The 13,731-nt window shown below is 40.5% G+C and overlaps 1 protein-coding gene across 2 annotated transcripts in view; it reads left to right on the top strand.

Annotated features, from left to right (window-relative positions):
* The window catches only part of synpra (synaptoporin a), a 37,124-nt gene extending 24,224 nt beyond the window's left edge, over positions 1-12,900 (top strand). For both annotated transcript variants that reach the window (XM_072665700.1, XM_072665699.1), the window contains 4 exons: positions 5,302-5,426; positions 8,352-8,550; positions 9,551-9,742; positions 10,269-12,900. In XM_072665700.1, the coding sequence (XP_072521801.1) occupies positions 5,302-5,426; positions 8,352-8,550; positions 9,551-9,742; positions 10,269-10,526 (774 nt within the window). In that variant the 3' untranslated portion in view covers positions 10,527-12,900. The remainder of the gene's footprint in view (positions 1-5,301; positions 5,427-8,351; positions 8,551-9,550; positions 9,743-10,268) is intronic.
* The last annotated feature ends 831 nt before the right edge of the window (positions 12,901-13,731 follow it).

Raw genomic sequence — 13,731 nt, 5'->3', positions numbered from 1 at the left:
CCAAAAAGTCATACAGCAAAAAATAAGATGCAAGGTTTTTTTTTTGCAAGGTTCATCAATGCTATGCAGTATCTATACAATATAGTTCTGTAGAAATGTGCTGTGTGGAGGGTTTGGTCCCAAAATGCATTAAAGGCAATTTTCATGTTTAAAAAAACATTTTGGACATTTTTACTTCTTACCTAAGGTTTTTATTTTTTGGAGCTATAAAGCAGAAGAACCCATTTAAAAACCAAATTCTAACAACTAAGACTTAGACTTTAGCCTTAGACTTTGAAAACTTCACAGAAATCATAATGTTATCGTATTAATAAACCTGTATTAAAAGCCCTCCAGATATCTGATCTGAGTTTTGATATATTCTGTGCTACAAGGCTTGAATTATTGATGGGGTAGAAGTCTGCCTGGGCTAGAACCCCACTTCTGATTCCCTGAAGAACCTTTCAGTAGATGACTCTTTAAAGAACCATGTTTACTAATATGTTGTATACATGTGAAGAACATTTTTAAAGAGTCAATCTGATGGATCATCATATCAGTGGAAATTTTGTCATGTTGATGGGCTCAACATGACACATGTTGAGTGGCTTACCGGTCTAACGCACTGCACTGCCACCCTGTTTAATTTCTGTGCCATGCCACTTTGCCATCAGAGGCTGGAGTCTTAGAGAGCGCTCTCTCCGGATGGGTAGATGACACTCTTTCCCTTCGTCACTCTATAGCGGGCGTCTGTTAGCTGGTGCGGTGGAGCTGGGGATCTGCCGCTTTCCTCCGAGCATGTCAGCTGCCTGGCAATGCTGCATCTGCATCAGTTTGAAAGGAGGTGGTGGCTGGATTTACGTGTGTATTGGAGCAGACATGCATTAAGTACCCCCCCAGTGTCGGGAGCATTACTAGTGCTAAGGGGAGCTACTAAGGGGTGGGTTAATTGGCGTAATTTATAAGTAATTTATACATTTCTTTAGTTTTGTGATGTCACAAAAAACCCACACACGTAAATATATCAATTTATATATATATATATATATATATATATATATATATATATACATACAAATATATACAGCCCATGGCAGTTTAGCCCTTACCGAAGTTATGAGGCCTATATGAGGCGTTTCAGCCTATTAGAATGGAGTGCAGTACAGGGCAGCCAATCATAACAGAGCTGTGTACATCTACATAAGGTAAGGAAAACAAAGTACATTAAAGTATAAAGAAAATCCACAGACTGTAATGGTTCTCTGGGAATAACGACTTTCCCCAGCACTGTACACCAATTCTAGAACTGTTAAGGGACCTGTCTGGCCTTATTTTTGCCCGTTCCCTCCTACATGCTCTGCTAATGCTAGCTCAGTCAGATTACTTCAACAGGTTCAAATGGCTCAGAGAGTCTCTGTAGAGCAGTTAGAGCTTCTTTAGTGCCACATTAGCAAGAACAGACTTTCCCTCCATCAATTATTCAACCCTTTTACAGTTCTGGACTCTGGCACAAAATATATCAAAACTGAAATCAGATATCCTGGAGAGCTTGAAAGTCCATCAGAGTGCACCACTTTTAGGATCATTGTACAATCATAGGATTATGAGCACAGTAAAGATGAACACAGAAGGAGCAAGTCTGCCTGATCCTCAATCATTTGTTGCACTTTGTGCAACATGTTCTTCAGCCCAAATGTTATTTGCGTAACTATCGATCTTGGGGAAATAACGATGGGTAATGCTGGTTAGTGTTAGGGTTGCCACCTGTCCCGTAAAATACAGAATCGTCCTTTATTTGGCACTTAAATGTTGCCATATTTCCATAAATGTCCAATCCAGACGTAAATGGGACGAGGCACATCCTTGGCTGGACAGCGTCAGTGGAGATGATTACAAGGCAAATTGTAAAATGGGCAAAGCTTATTTTAGTAGACTATTGTGGTTTGATTGATTGTTTAGGATGTTGAGGTTAAGTCCAATGATCATTTATTTAATATTTAGTTGTATTCGCCAATATAACAATAGAACAAAGCATACTAATGGAATAATAGTTCATAAATAAATATATTAGTTAAGAGAAAACGTATATATAATATATAATATATATATAATATATATACATTATCCGAGATTTAAAATGTTTGTAGTCCCTTATTGTCATTTCGGAAAGGTGACAACCCTAGTTAGTGTGGAAGTATCTCAAGGCCAGGTTTTTAAATACATCTCTCACAGAATTCTGTCTTCTTGATTGTACTTATCTTTAGGTATTGTTGGTTAAATCCAAGCTTGAACCCATAATCTAGTTAAAGAACACCCAAATCTAGTAGGCTACTTGTTGGTTGGACGAGAGTGCCGTGTTGAATGAAAAATGTAAATTTTCTTGTGAATTCAGAGCATAATCAGAAATCGGTCAGTGGAGCTTGAGAGTGTAGGACTCGAACTTGAATATTTTGATGTATATTAAATATGCAATGGGATTTGTACTTGTGTTTCTCCCCTGCTTAAAAAATCCAGCTTTTACTAGTTAGGTTTCAGATGGTCTGAGCTGGGCTTTGAGGGTCAAAGTGATAAACATACCCTATGCTGCTAAGCTGGAGTAAGTGGATATTGCATTTGGTCAAGCTTGCTCATACTGGTGGTCTAGCTTGGTTGCTAGGTTGACCATGCTTGTAGACCAACTACTCACTACCATCGAACTCAAACGAACACTTACCCTACGCTGGTCAAGAGCTAAGCTGGTCAGCCAGCTTGAGCTGGCCATTGTAACATTATTTAGAGCTGTTTAGAGCAGAACTAGCTAACTAGTTTCCCAACACAACACAAAAAGATGGTGCTGCAGAGCGCCATATCCAAATTAGAAAAGGTCCTGCACCTGTGGTTGAAGGCTTTTAACTTAATACATCCACGCAAATGTCCGCACAATGGTTATGTCTGGTTATGAAGCTCTGGCGAAGTGGATGTGTCAGGTGTTTGTGAGGATATGAGGTAGGATGTTAGTGTAAGAGCTAACCTAGCTAGCTAAGAACCTCACAAGAACCTGGTATATCCACCATTTCTTTCAAAGTAAGGATGTTCTGGTGTTGGAGCAGATGTTGGGATGGTGGTTTTAAATTTAGCATCTCCAACCACCGACGCAGGCCTTAAAAGCTACAACTCAATTACAACTACAATTCTCTAATCTCCTGTGCTACCACCAAAAGATGTCAATGTACGGCTAGCAGTTGTTTTACCTTTTTTTTAAGTTGCAGTGGAACATTATTTTTAGGCTATTTGGGTAGATGGTGGTTGTCAACCTCACTACATCTCTGGGACATAGCAACAGCTTCCATACTAGCCCCCTCAAGCTGTAACTAGACCCCCTTAAAACTCATTTATGACCACACCTGCAGGCCAGCACAACTTTTATTTATGGTAATTTCTCTGAAAAGGTGGATGTTCTTGTTGTCCATCGCTGAGAGAATGTGCACACACACATACACACACACACACACACACACACACACACACACACACTCATGATTGGCACACATATTGTTAATCATGCTAGCTGCGGCCTTGGTTAACAGGCAGCTGCATTGTTTTAACAAATAGCAATACAGCCCTGGAATTTGGAGAGAGAATTTTGATGGTGTTTCCAATAACAAATCCAAAACGTGTGATGGCATTTATGCAATTACTGCCATTTTTGCTTTGCATGTGGTGGATGCCAACTGGATTAGCGCCAACTGGATTAGCGCCACTCAAAGTGTAATTATTAGCGAATTAGCGAATCCAGATGGCACTGCTGAACTCATGGCCGCTTGGCTCATCTGTGGCTAAAGTTACCAGACCCTGCAGAGCCTATTTGGACTCCCAGTGATGCCGAAGTGTCCAAGCTGGAACTCCAAAACTGTGACAACTCAAATAACCCTTTGAATTATATTCTGCCTGGTAAATGGTTGTTCATATACAAGGAAAACCTCTTAATTACGGTTCTAGGTTCCACTTTTGGTATGAAGAACCTTTGCACAAAATACAGTGGGTAGGGTTCTAACAATGCATGGTAAAGAAGTTGGCCATTGGCTATATATATAAGAATAGACTTTTCCTAGCACCTTACGCTGGGCCAAGAACCGTTTAGGAACCTCTTTGGCCTCTGTTCTTGCACATTCCTTCCTACATGCTCAGCTAATGCTAGCTCAGTCAGATTACTTCAACAGGTTTGAATGGCCGAGTCTCTGTAGAGCAGTTAGAGCTTCTTTAGTGCCACTTTAGCAGGAACAGACCTTCCCTCCATCAATTATTCAACCCTTTTACAGTTCTGGATCCCGGCACAAAATATATCATGTTTTTGTGGCGATTGTTTCACACTTGTCCATAGGGATTCATCTCAGCTGCCACATTTGATTTATGCATTTATTTTGTTTTCGGCCGATAAATGACACGCGGCAAAGTGGGCCAAGGTGTTTGCATTTCACATGTCATTTCCCTCCGTCTTTTTCCCTTCTGCATCATGATCTCACGTTCCCACACCCCTCAATTCTTCAGCCGAGGGGCAATATTCAGTCCAAATATACAATAAACACTTGATGAGGAACCTCCAGAATTTTGTCAATGCGCTTATCTCTGATTTTTCAATTTTTCACAGCATTACTGCCGGAGCGGTACCTGGGCACGGTGGAAAGTATTACCTCCCTCTGAGGGAGCCCATTCTCCACACATTGCTCAGATAATGTGTTTCAGGCCAGTCACTTTAGCTGTGGCCAGGTTGTCTTCTATGCTTATTAAAGCTAGCCATCTCTCAGGAGCTGAGGCCTAAATAAAAGAAGCGCAGTGTAAGGGCGAGAGAATGAGGGGGGAAAAATGAAGACAGAGTGAGAAAGAGCGAGAGAGAGAGAGAGAGAGAGAGAGAGATCGACTGAATAATCGACTGAATAAGTGAGTGTTAACTCAGTTATTGACACACAAAAAAAGGTATGCTGTCTTTTGCTGCTTTGCGCTTCTTATTGATTAGGAAGCAGCTCAATAAAGAGCTTATAGCAGCATTAATCACGTCTTTACAGGAGTCTGTCTTTGTAGAACATGGACAAGAACAAGTTCCATTAAACCTAATGAGAAATTCCCCAAACTAATTTGTAGATGGAATGGCATTTTGCGTTTTCCAAATGTTTGTGGACACCCCTGCTAATGAATGCATTCTGCTAATTAGGGTTGCACCCATTGGTAGACATACTTTTTTCCAATACTCCCAAGGTGGGGTGGTGATCATCATCCAACATACCGACCCCCCTAACGCTCAGACTCAGACAACACTGTGTGTGTTTTTGGTGTGTGTGTCCACAGCTTTTTGCCATCTTTGCTTTCGCGACATGTGGAGGCTACTCGGGTCAGCTGCGGGTTAGTGTGGACTGCGTCAATAAGACTGACAGCAACCTCAGCGTCAACATCAACTTCGCTTATCCGTTCAGGTAAGACTGAGCAGCTCACACTAACACACACATGCACAGGAACAAAGCTAATTACGACACCTAATTGGCCTATTTATGCTCCGCCCATTAATGGCTCATGGCAACAGTTGCTAGGCATTTAGGCACCCTTTCTTCTACCATGAAAGAACCTTTAAATTGGGACAGAACCTTTCAACTTTAAAGGTTGTTTACAGTCCTGACACAGATGTGCAAATGCACACACAGACACAGCTTGTCTAGTCCCTGTAGAGTATTGCCAATAGACTAGGACTCTCTGGAGCAGATAAACATGAACCCATTGGCCCCAAAAGCCCAACAGCCATCTTTCCTGGTCAGTAGAGGCAGTTCCTCCAACAAAAGCAGGATAAACTCTTTTAACCCCCTTAATTGCAGAAAACTATGAATGAGCAGGTGTCCCAATATTTTTGTCCATATAGTATTGTATGTTTTTTTCAGTTCAGTGGTGGTAAGATGTTCGCGGAAATGGTCAGTGAACACCCTCACGCGTTTCAAATGTGTTTCTATCAGTTCAATAGGACTGTCTGATTAAATAAACGGCTAAACCTTGAGAGATTTATGTAACCTCATATTCTGTAGCGTCATGCTAGTGAAGACAGTAGCCTGCTGCCATGATTCAGCTCCCGACCCTCTTAAGTAAACTACTACTGAACTTCATTCTGCACTCATGCCACTGCGAAGGGCTACTGTGAGACAAATCACAGAAAGTTTAAGATGGTTATGGATTAATGAGGTCAGGATGTTGGATGATCACCACCTCACTTCATCCCAAACTCCCCCCAAAAATATTGGATGGAGCACCAACCATCATTCCAGAGAACACTGCTCTTCCACTGCTCCACAGCTCAATGCTAGGGGGGGCTTTATACCCCTCTATCCCACGTCTGGCATTAGGCAGCATGGTGCCAATAGGTTCATGTATATCTGTGACAGCAATGGGTGCAACTTAAAGGAGCTGAATGCATTCATTAGAAAGGGTGTCCACAAACATTTGGACATATTGTGTCGCTCACAACATCTCAACTACTTCCTTCAAAATGAGAAATCCTTGTTTTTCTTGGACCCTCTTTTCGAACCCTGTCTGTTAAAATGAAGAACTGTGTCTGGATGCCCCTGCAGTCACACGCTTACACACATATTCTACTCATACACTCTTAAACTCAAAAGGTGTGTAGAAGCTGGAACAAGTCTTTGAAGCATCCCTTAGATCTCCCCTTTCACTTCCATAAGCGTCAAGCCCCTACTCCATGCATATCACACACGGATGAGCCGGAATTAGATGCTATTGTGAGATGGGGAAATTAATATTAGCTGGAAACTCCATCCCCAGCCAGTGATATCACTGCAGGGCAGCGTGGAGGAAGGGCAGGTGAGTTTGATGCCGATTCAGGCTGTCTCCCCTCTTATCTCACCTGCCAGTTCCCCTCAGGCACCGGCTGAATGCTTGTACCATCCGATATCATGAGGCTTCCCTGACTTCTTGTTGCTTTTATTCAGTTTTATCTCTGGTTTGCTGAAAGGATTATTGATTGAATCGGTTCTCCCTGCACTGGGGAACAACAGAGGTAGGCGGGAGAGACTTGACTTGACTGGTCACTGTCGTTTAGCTTCTGCAGCGAAATCTGTGAGGTCATTTCAGCTTGTAGGTGGATAATTGACAGGGGAACTAATAAACTGCAGCCAAGTGTTAAATATATCGTAATTTGAGGGGTTCATTTTGTCACTTATTTGGAAATGTATATGGTTGCAGCCATAATGTTCTTGAACATTTTTGGACGTAGCCATTCCCTTTCATATTTCATGACAAATGGGCCGAATGGACAGAAATATGAAAAGCAAGAGTCATGTCTTACACCTACTGTGGTTTTAATCCCTGTACATCCTGTAATCTTATATTGAATGGAACTTTGGAATTTGGATTTACTTGTAAAATGTAGATTTACTTGTAAAATTTGGATTAATGTGTACATTTTCCACTCAGTGGTAAATATGGATTAACTTTTGATAAAAAAATTTATTTATCTGTAAATTAAGGATAATGGACTTTTAACATTCTTTTTATTGGTATTAATTTGTAAATATATATATTACATGTATTAAATATAATTTAAATAATTTAATTTAAATACATTTATTTAAGTAAAATTTCTATTCACTGGTAAAAACTGATTTACCTGTATATATCATATTTTAATTTACTTGAAAATTTTGATTAACTGGTAAAAATGTTGATGTCTTGCAAAATGTGGATAACTTGTAAAATTTCTATTCACTGGTAAAATGTGTATTTACTTGTACAATTTGGAATAACTTAAATTTAAATTAAATTTAAATTTACTTGTTAAATTTGGATTCATTTGTAAGATTTGGATTAACATGTACATTTTCTATTTACTGGTAAAATATGGAGTAACTTTTAATTTTGATTTATCTATAAAATTTTGATTTATCTATACATTTTGGATGTACAGAATTTTTGATAATCTGATTTACTGGTACTTTATTTACTGGTAAAAATTGGATTTACCTTTACATTTCAGATTTACTGATTAAATTTCGAATCACTTGAAAATTTTGATTAACTGGTAAAAATGTTGATATCTTGTAAAATTCGGATTAACTTGTAAAATTTCTATTCACTGGTAAAATGTGTATTTACATGTACAATTTGGATTAACTTGTGAATTTCCTATTTACTGTTAAAGTTTGAATTAACTTGTAAAATTTAGATTAACTTGTGAATTCCCTATTTACTGGTGAAACTATAATATATCTGTAAATTTGGATTTGAACTTTGTATTCACTGGTAAAATTTAGATTTACTTGTTTAAACGACATCACTCATGTCAATAAATTGTGACAGCATGTGTCCTAATCTTACCTGAACTCTCTTCTCATCTGTCACAGGTTGAACCAGGTGTACTTTGACGTCCCCACATGTGAAGGCAGATCCCAGGAGCGCCTCTTCCTGGTCGGAGATTTCTCTTCCTCCGCTGAGTTTTTCGTCACCATCGCCGTATTTGCCTTTCTGTACTCGCTGCTGGCCACCGTGGTCTACATCTTCTTTCAGAACACGTACCGCGAGAACAACCGTGGACCTTTCATTGTAAGATTTTATGCAGAATGATACTGGACCACTTCTGTCTGTTGGTCTGTTTACAGGGGAGTTTGGGGGAGTTTGAGGTCAGCAGGGTTATAGTTTGTGCAAGCTGTTAACAATGGCTGTAGCTCATACATAAAGCTGCATAAAACTCTAGCTTATAAGGGTTGCTGCTGGGTCGAGATATGGCTATTCTAAGCCTCCTTGCAAATGGATTTTCTCATTTATGTGATGTATGTGTCTGCTTGAAGAGTAACCTCCCATGACTCAAACAGGAAGACCTAGCAGTGTCGCTGTCGTGATAAATGATTGTACGCATAGAAAATCTCAAATTCTGGGTCTCTGTTTGTTGAGATTGAGATTTATTGTAATGAAAGTTAAGAATGTTAGCTTGGGCTTTTTAGGCTTTCAGGTAGCAAATGAATCATGATACATTTCTGATCCTCACTGGTGCTTGTTGCTTGTTCATTTATAGCCATGGAATTACAAACACTTTGTCCAGATCTGGACAATGGAATACAGCCTCAACTGGCTACGTTTGGGCCAATTTTGGCCAAAATAGAAATTTCACATGTTAGTCTGGGTGTAGGCCACATGTAGCAGTGAGCTTAAATGTCATGCATAAAAGACACATTGACCTTCATTGCCATAACCCAAGAGCCTTAACTGGGCCACATTTGGCCAATAATTATCCACTCTCTACTGTCCTAGGGCTATCAAAGAGTCCTAATAATAAGTGGAGTCATGAAATTCATTCATTCATGAGTCATTCAACCATATCTTTCAATCCTAGCTCCACTTATAAAAGGGGGTCCGCCACAAAGCAGAGGCCCTCCCAAACTCAAGACCAAGGTTCTACAAGACATCCCCTCCCTCCTTTACAGTCTCCTCCCATATTATTGTGCGCTGATGACATTGTCCGAACTCACAAATGGGCCGATAGAAATGCTACAGAAGGGCTTGGATTTGATTGAAGGATCCATTGAGTTTTTATTTCCTTATACAGGACTTCATAGTGACGGTGGTTTTCTCCTTCATGTGGCTGGTGAGCTCCTCCGCCTGGGCGAAAGGCCTGTCAGATGTGAAGGTGGCCACCGACCCAGACGAAGTGGTTCTGCTGATATCTGCCTGTAAAGTGCAGACCAACAAGTGCAGCTCGGCGTACGGACCCATCTGGTCAGGCCTCAACACCTCTGTGGTAATGTTTCAATTACACTTACACTAAAACCACGTACTGTGGTGTGATGTGCCTTTAGGTTGGAAGTAAAGTGGACATTAATGGGACAATCCAATGTGTAAAATTCACCCCTCATTCCCAAATGTAGCCAGTTAGCCAAGATGGTTGATATCAGAGGTTTTGAGCACAAAATTGACAAAGGTTTGCTGCTACTGCTACTGCTACTTCAAAGGGTTTTTCAAGAGATGCCACATCAACTAGAGGTATGAACAAAAGTATTGGGACACCTTTTCATTTATTGTTTCTTCTGAAATCAAGGGTATTCAAAGAGTTTATCCTGCTTTTGTGGGAGGAACTGTCCCTACAGTCCAGGGAGGGCTTTCTATTAGGATTTTGAGCATCGCTTGAGGATTTTGAGATTTGGGAGTGTTAGTGAGGTCAGGAGTGGGTTAGTGGGAAAATTACCGTAAGGGTAAATCTGACATTTCCTTCACGTGATATTAGACGTTTCATCCAGGTGTGACTTTCCTTTTAACTGGATTTCTAGGTGTTCGGCTACTTGAACTTTGTCCTGTGGGCGGGAAACATCTGGTTCGTGTTTAAAGAGACTGGCTGGCACAAGGGCGGAGCCTCCCGGTACCCGACATCCGCTCCAGAGAAACAGGCCGCCACCTTCAACCAGCAGTCCTACAATCAGGGCACCTTTGACCAACCAGGAGGAGGCTTCAGCGGAACAGGAGACCTCGGCCAGACGGAGTACAGCCAGGTGGGAACTTACACCTCAAGTGGACCCACCTCCTACTGACCAGCTATGACTTTGTCTTCCGATCACATGTGACCTACGCTCTTGAAAATGAAGGTTTTAAACAGGGTTCTTCTGGTTCTTTACAGAGCCTTTCAGTGGAGGGGTCTTTAAAGAGCCACATACTAATTAAATGTTTTTTTTCGAGAACCATTACATTCAAGCCTAGAACCGTTGAGAGACTTTTATTTTGAAGAGCGTACCCACATGGGGCAATGCTTTCTAAGGGCAAACATCAACATTCTGCAGGTGGAAGGAGGGTGGTGATGTTGACTAGTGTAACTTTGCAATCAGATACTAATTAATTTATTGTATTTCTAAAAATATGACGATGGTAAAGCGTTCAGAATAATGTTTGCTATTAACTGCAGGGATTCAAAGCTCATTTCTGCATATAGACATCCATTTTTTTGTCGTTTACACACACAAAATGTCAATGTGATATTTCTTTCCAAACGAAAATCACCATTACCAGGTACCAGTGAACTGCAAAACATTCAGTGTTAGTGATATACAGTACTGTGCAGAGGTTTTAGGCACCTAATCATATTATTCAGAAATATTTACTGTACAAACTCCAGATCAGATGCAGGTAAACATAAATCCAGTAAAAAGGAACATGATTTTCTCAGTCTGAAGAACAGAGCTTGGTTCCTCCAGGTTTCTCCTGGGCGCCCCAGTCCAGCCAGCACAGCATGGAGGATGTGTTCAATTCCATCAGCAGCAGCAGCAGCAGCAGCAGCTCACCTGATATACCATCATTAAGCCCTGATTTACCAAACCAGGTGTTGATATGATGACTATAAATAATACTAGACTCCATGAGGAGAACTTTGGAGAGCAGTGATGGAAAAGCACGCCTTCTGTATGTTATTAGTATTTTTACCATAAACACTTGCTGCCCAGATTAAGGGCATTTATACTTCTAATTTCCGCAGGTGTCTAAAACTTTGGCACAGTACTGTAGATCCGAATATAGAGTGGGCAGCGCTGGGAATTCACAATACATTTTCCTACGTTGTGAATCCGAGACCCATGTTGCTTTCGTCTCTTCATGCGATTGCTTGTTAATTGTTTCGCGATTTTCGGGAATTTCAATCCCATGACTGATGTAATGCCTGTGTTTTTTTGTGATGGGTGCCCCATTCTTTCTAACAGTCTGTATTTTCCAAACGGTTTGCACTGTGGTGTACGAAGAAGAAGACAAAAAAAAGTCTGTGATCCACATTTCTACTCTGTAACTCCTTAAGTTTTCTGTGTTGTGTTGGCTAGGTGCATGAAGTTGTGCCGTCCCAGTTAACGTGCCTGTTTGTGCAGTTGAACTTTACATAACGTGAAGAATATTTGATTATCTTGAGGTTTTAAAATAATACAAAAAATATATAATATATAAAATCTATTGCAACTTGTAAATTTAATATCTGTTTATACTGTTCTCAGAATAGAGGGGGAAATAGATTGTGAAAAATTCCTTTATGGTTTTACATCCTGCATTGTTATTTTTAAACACACTTATAATGGAAGCTCATGGGCCATTGCTGAATCATTTGCCCATCGACTTCCATTCTAAGCATGCCTGGACTCAGCAGGTTGTCAGTTCTTTTCCCTTTTTTTCTGTTTTCGAGATGAACAGAAACTGGTTACTTTTAAATGTGTTTATTATAGAGGTCAATGGACAATTGCTGCCCAAGTCACCTGCCCATTGGCTTCTATCATAAGCATGCTTAGACTCAGCAGGTTTTTGGTTCTTTTCCCCTTTTTCCATTCTGCATCAATATGATTATCCTTGCTTGAACAACACTGGTGTGTTCCTTTAAGGACGCCTGTGTGATTGCTATTGCTGAGCTGGACCCTTCCTCATCTACTAGCGTGTGGCTGTTGGTTAAGAAACTAAATGATGTTCATGAGCTGTGTTTATAACCATGTGTTTACAACTATTTTACTGCTTTTGCTTGCATGCGTTACAACACTTTTTATCCTTCACCTCTTTGCCATCAGGGATCTGGGCCTAGCCTTCAGAAAGTTCTCAACCTTGACCTCCTCTACTTCTAGAGTGTTCCTTTGTCCCATTTTTACACGTTTTACTGTTTGCTATTTGGTAAGTGTTGGTAATGTCAAACTAAAAAAAAAGAAGACGAAACTTTACAGGCATTTTTTACTGACAAAACAAGCTTGCTCACATTACAACGCATGAGGCTTGAAAAGATAAATGAATGACAACCAAATACAACTATTGCAATATGCATCAGTCTTGGTCGCTTGCTCTACTGTTTGTGTTACATTTTATTGTGACTGGATCTTTGTCTATGATATCGTTTTTATTGTAAATCATAAATCAAGTCTTGGATTGAATGGGACTGCACTAGTAATGCCAATAAAGACATATGTACAGAGCTCTGGAGTCAGTCTGTTATTCTTCGTGCCAGTTCACAGATACATTACAATGTCATTGTACCTAGAATCGGAGAAATGTATACACTAGCGAAAGCCTTTCAGGGCTAAACACACTGGCTACTAAGGGAGAAGCTTGAAGCAAAGGCTAAAAGGTGAAGCTAGCACCACCCTGAGAAGAGCTGACCACAGAAATCACCCCTGTGGGAGCGTGGCACAGAGCAGGTTTCTGTGCTAAGCTAGAAGATAACCCATGCAGACCCGACTAAATTGCATCTTTTTCAAGCCTAAAAAGTAAGTCAAGTGAATGTATGGACTGCAGAAGCCATTGTTTACTTTCTTTTATTGTACAAACCCACACTCAGTATCCATGAGACAGTCAGTGCGAGCAGTGGTTATTAATATACAAAATCAACACCACAAAAAATCTAAAGTATGAAGGCAAAATAAATCATGGAAACACTGAATTCAAGGATTGTTCAAGAGCACAGGCAACTATAAGCTCCGGCAAAGATGCTAGAAAAACAGGAATTGTGCCTTTTCAATGAGAATGACCCAGAACAGGAGGTGAACAAGGTCAATTTTGGAGTCAGATGGACTTTTCTTATTCTGAAAATTCTCTACGGCCTGAGCCTGCAAAATATTCCACCTCCGACGAGTGGAGTCGGTCGATCCGACTATTGAACGTCATGCATCAGTGTGTTCAGTTGTTTTTTCTCCTGCCCGCTAAATTCATGTATTCATGTAATCTCAGCGAGCGTGGATTTACTGGGCTTTGGAGTACACCTCCACACATGGCCTTGCCTCTCAGCCTTCC

Source organism: Salminus brasiliensis, chromosome 21 (assembly GCF_030463535.1).
Source record: "Salminus brasiliensis chromosome 21, fSalBra1.hap2, whole genome shotgun sequence".
NCBI classification, from domain to species: domain Eukaryota; kingdom Metazoa; phylum Chordata; class Actinopteri; order Characiformes; family Bryconidae; genus Salminus; species Salminus brasiliensis.
Note: the sequence above shows the minus strand (reverse complement) of the source record. Positions and strands in the feature narration are given on the sequence as shown.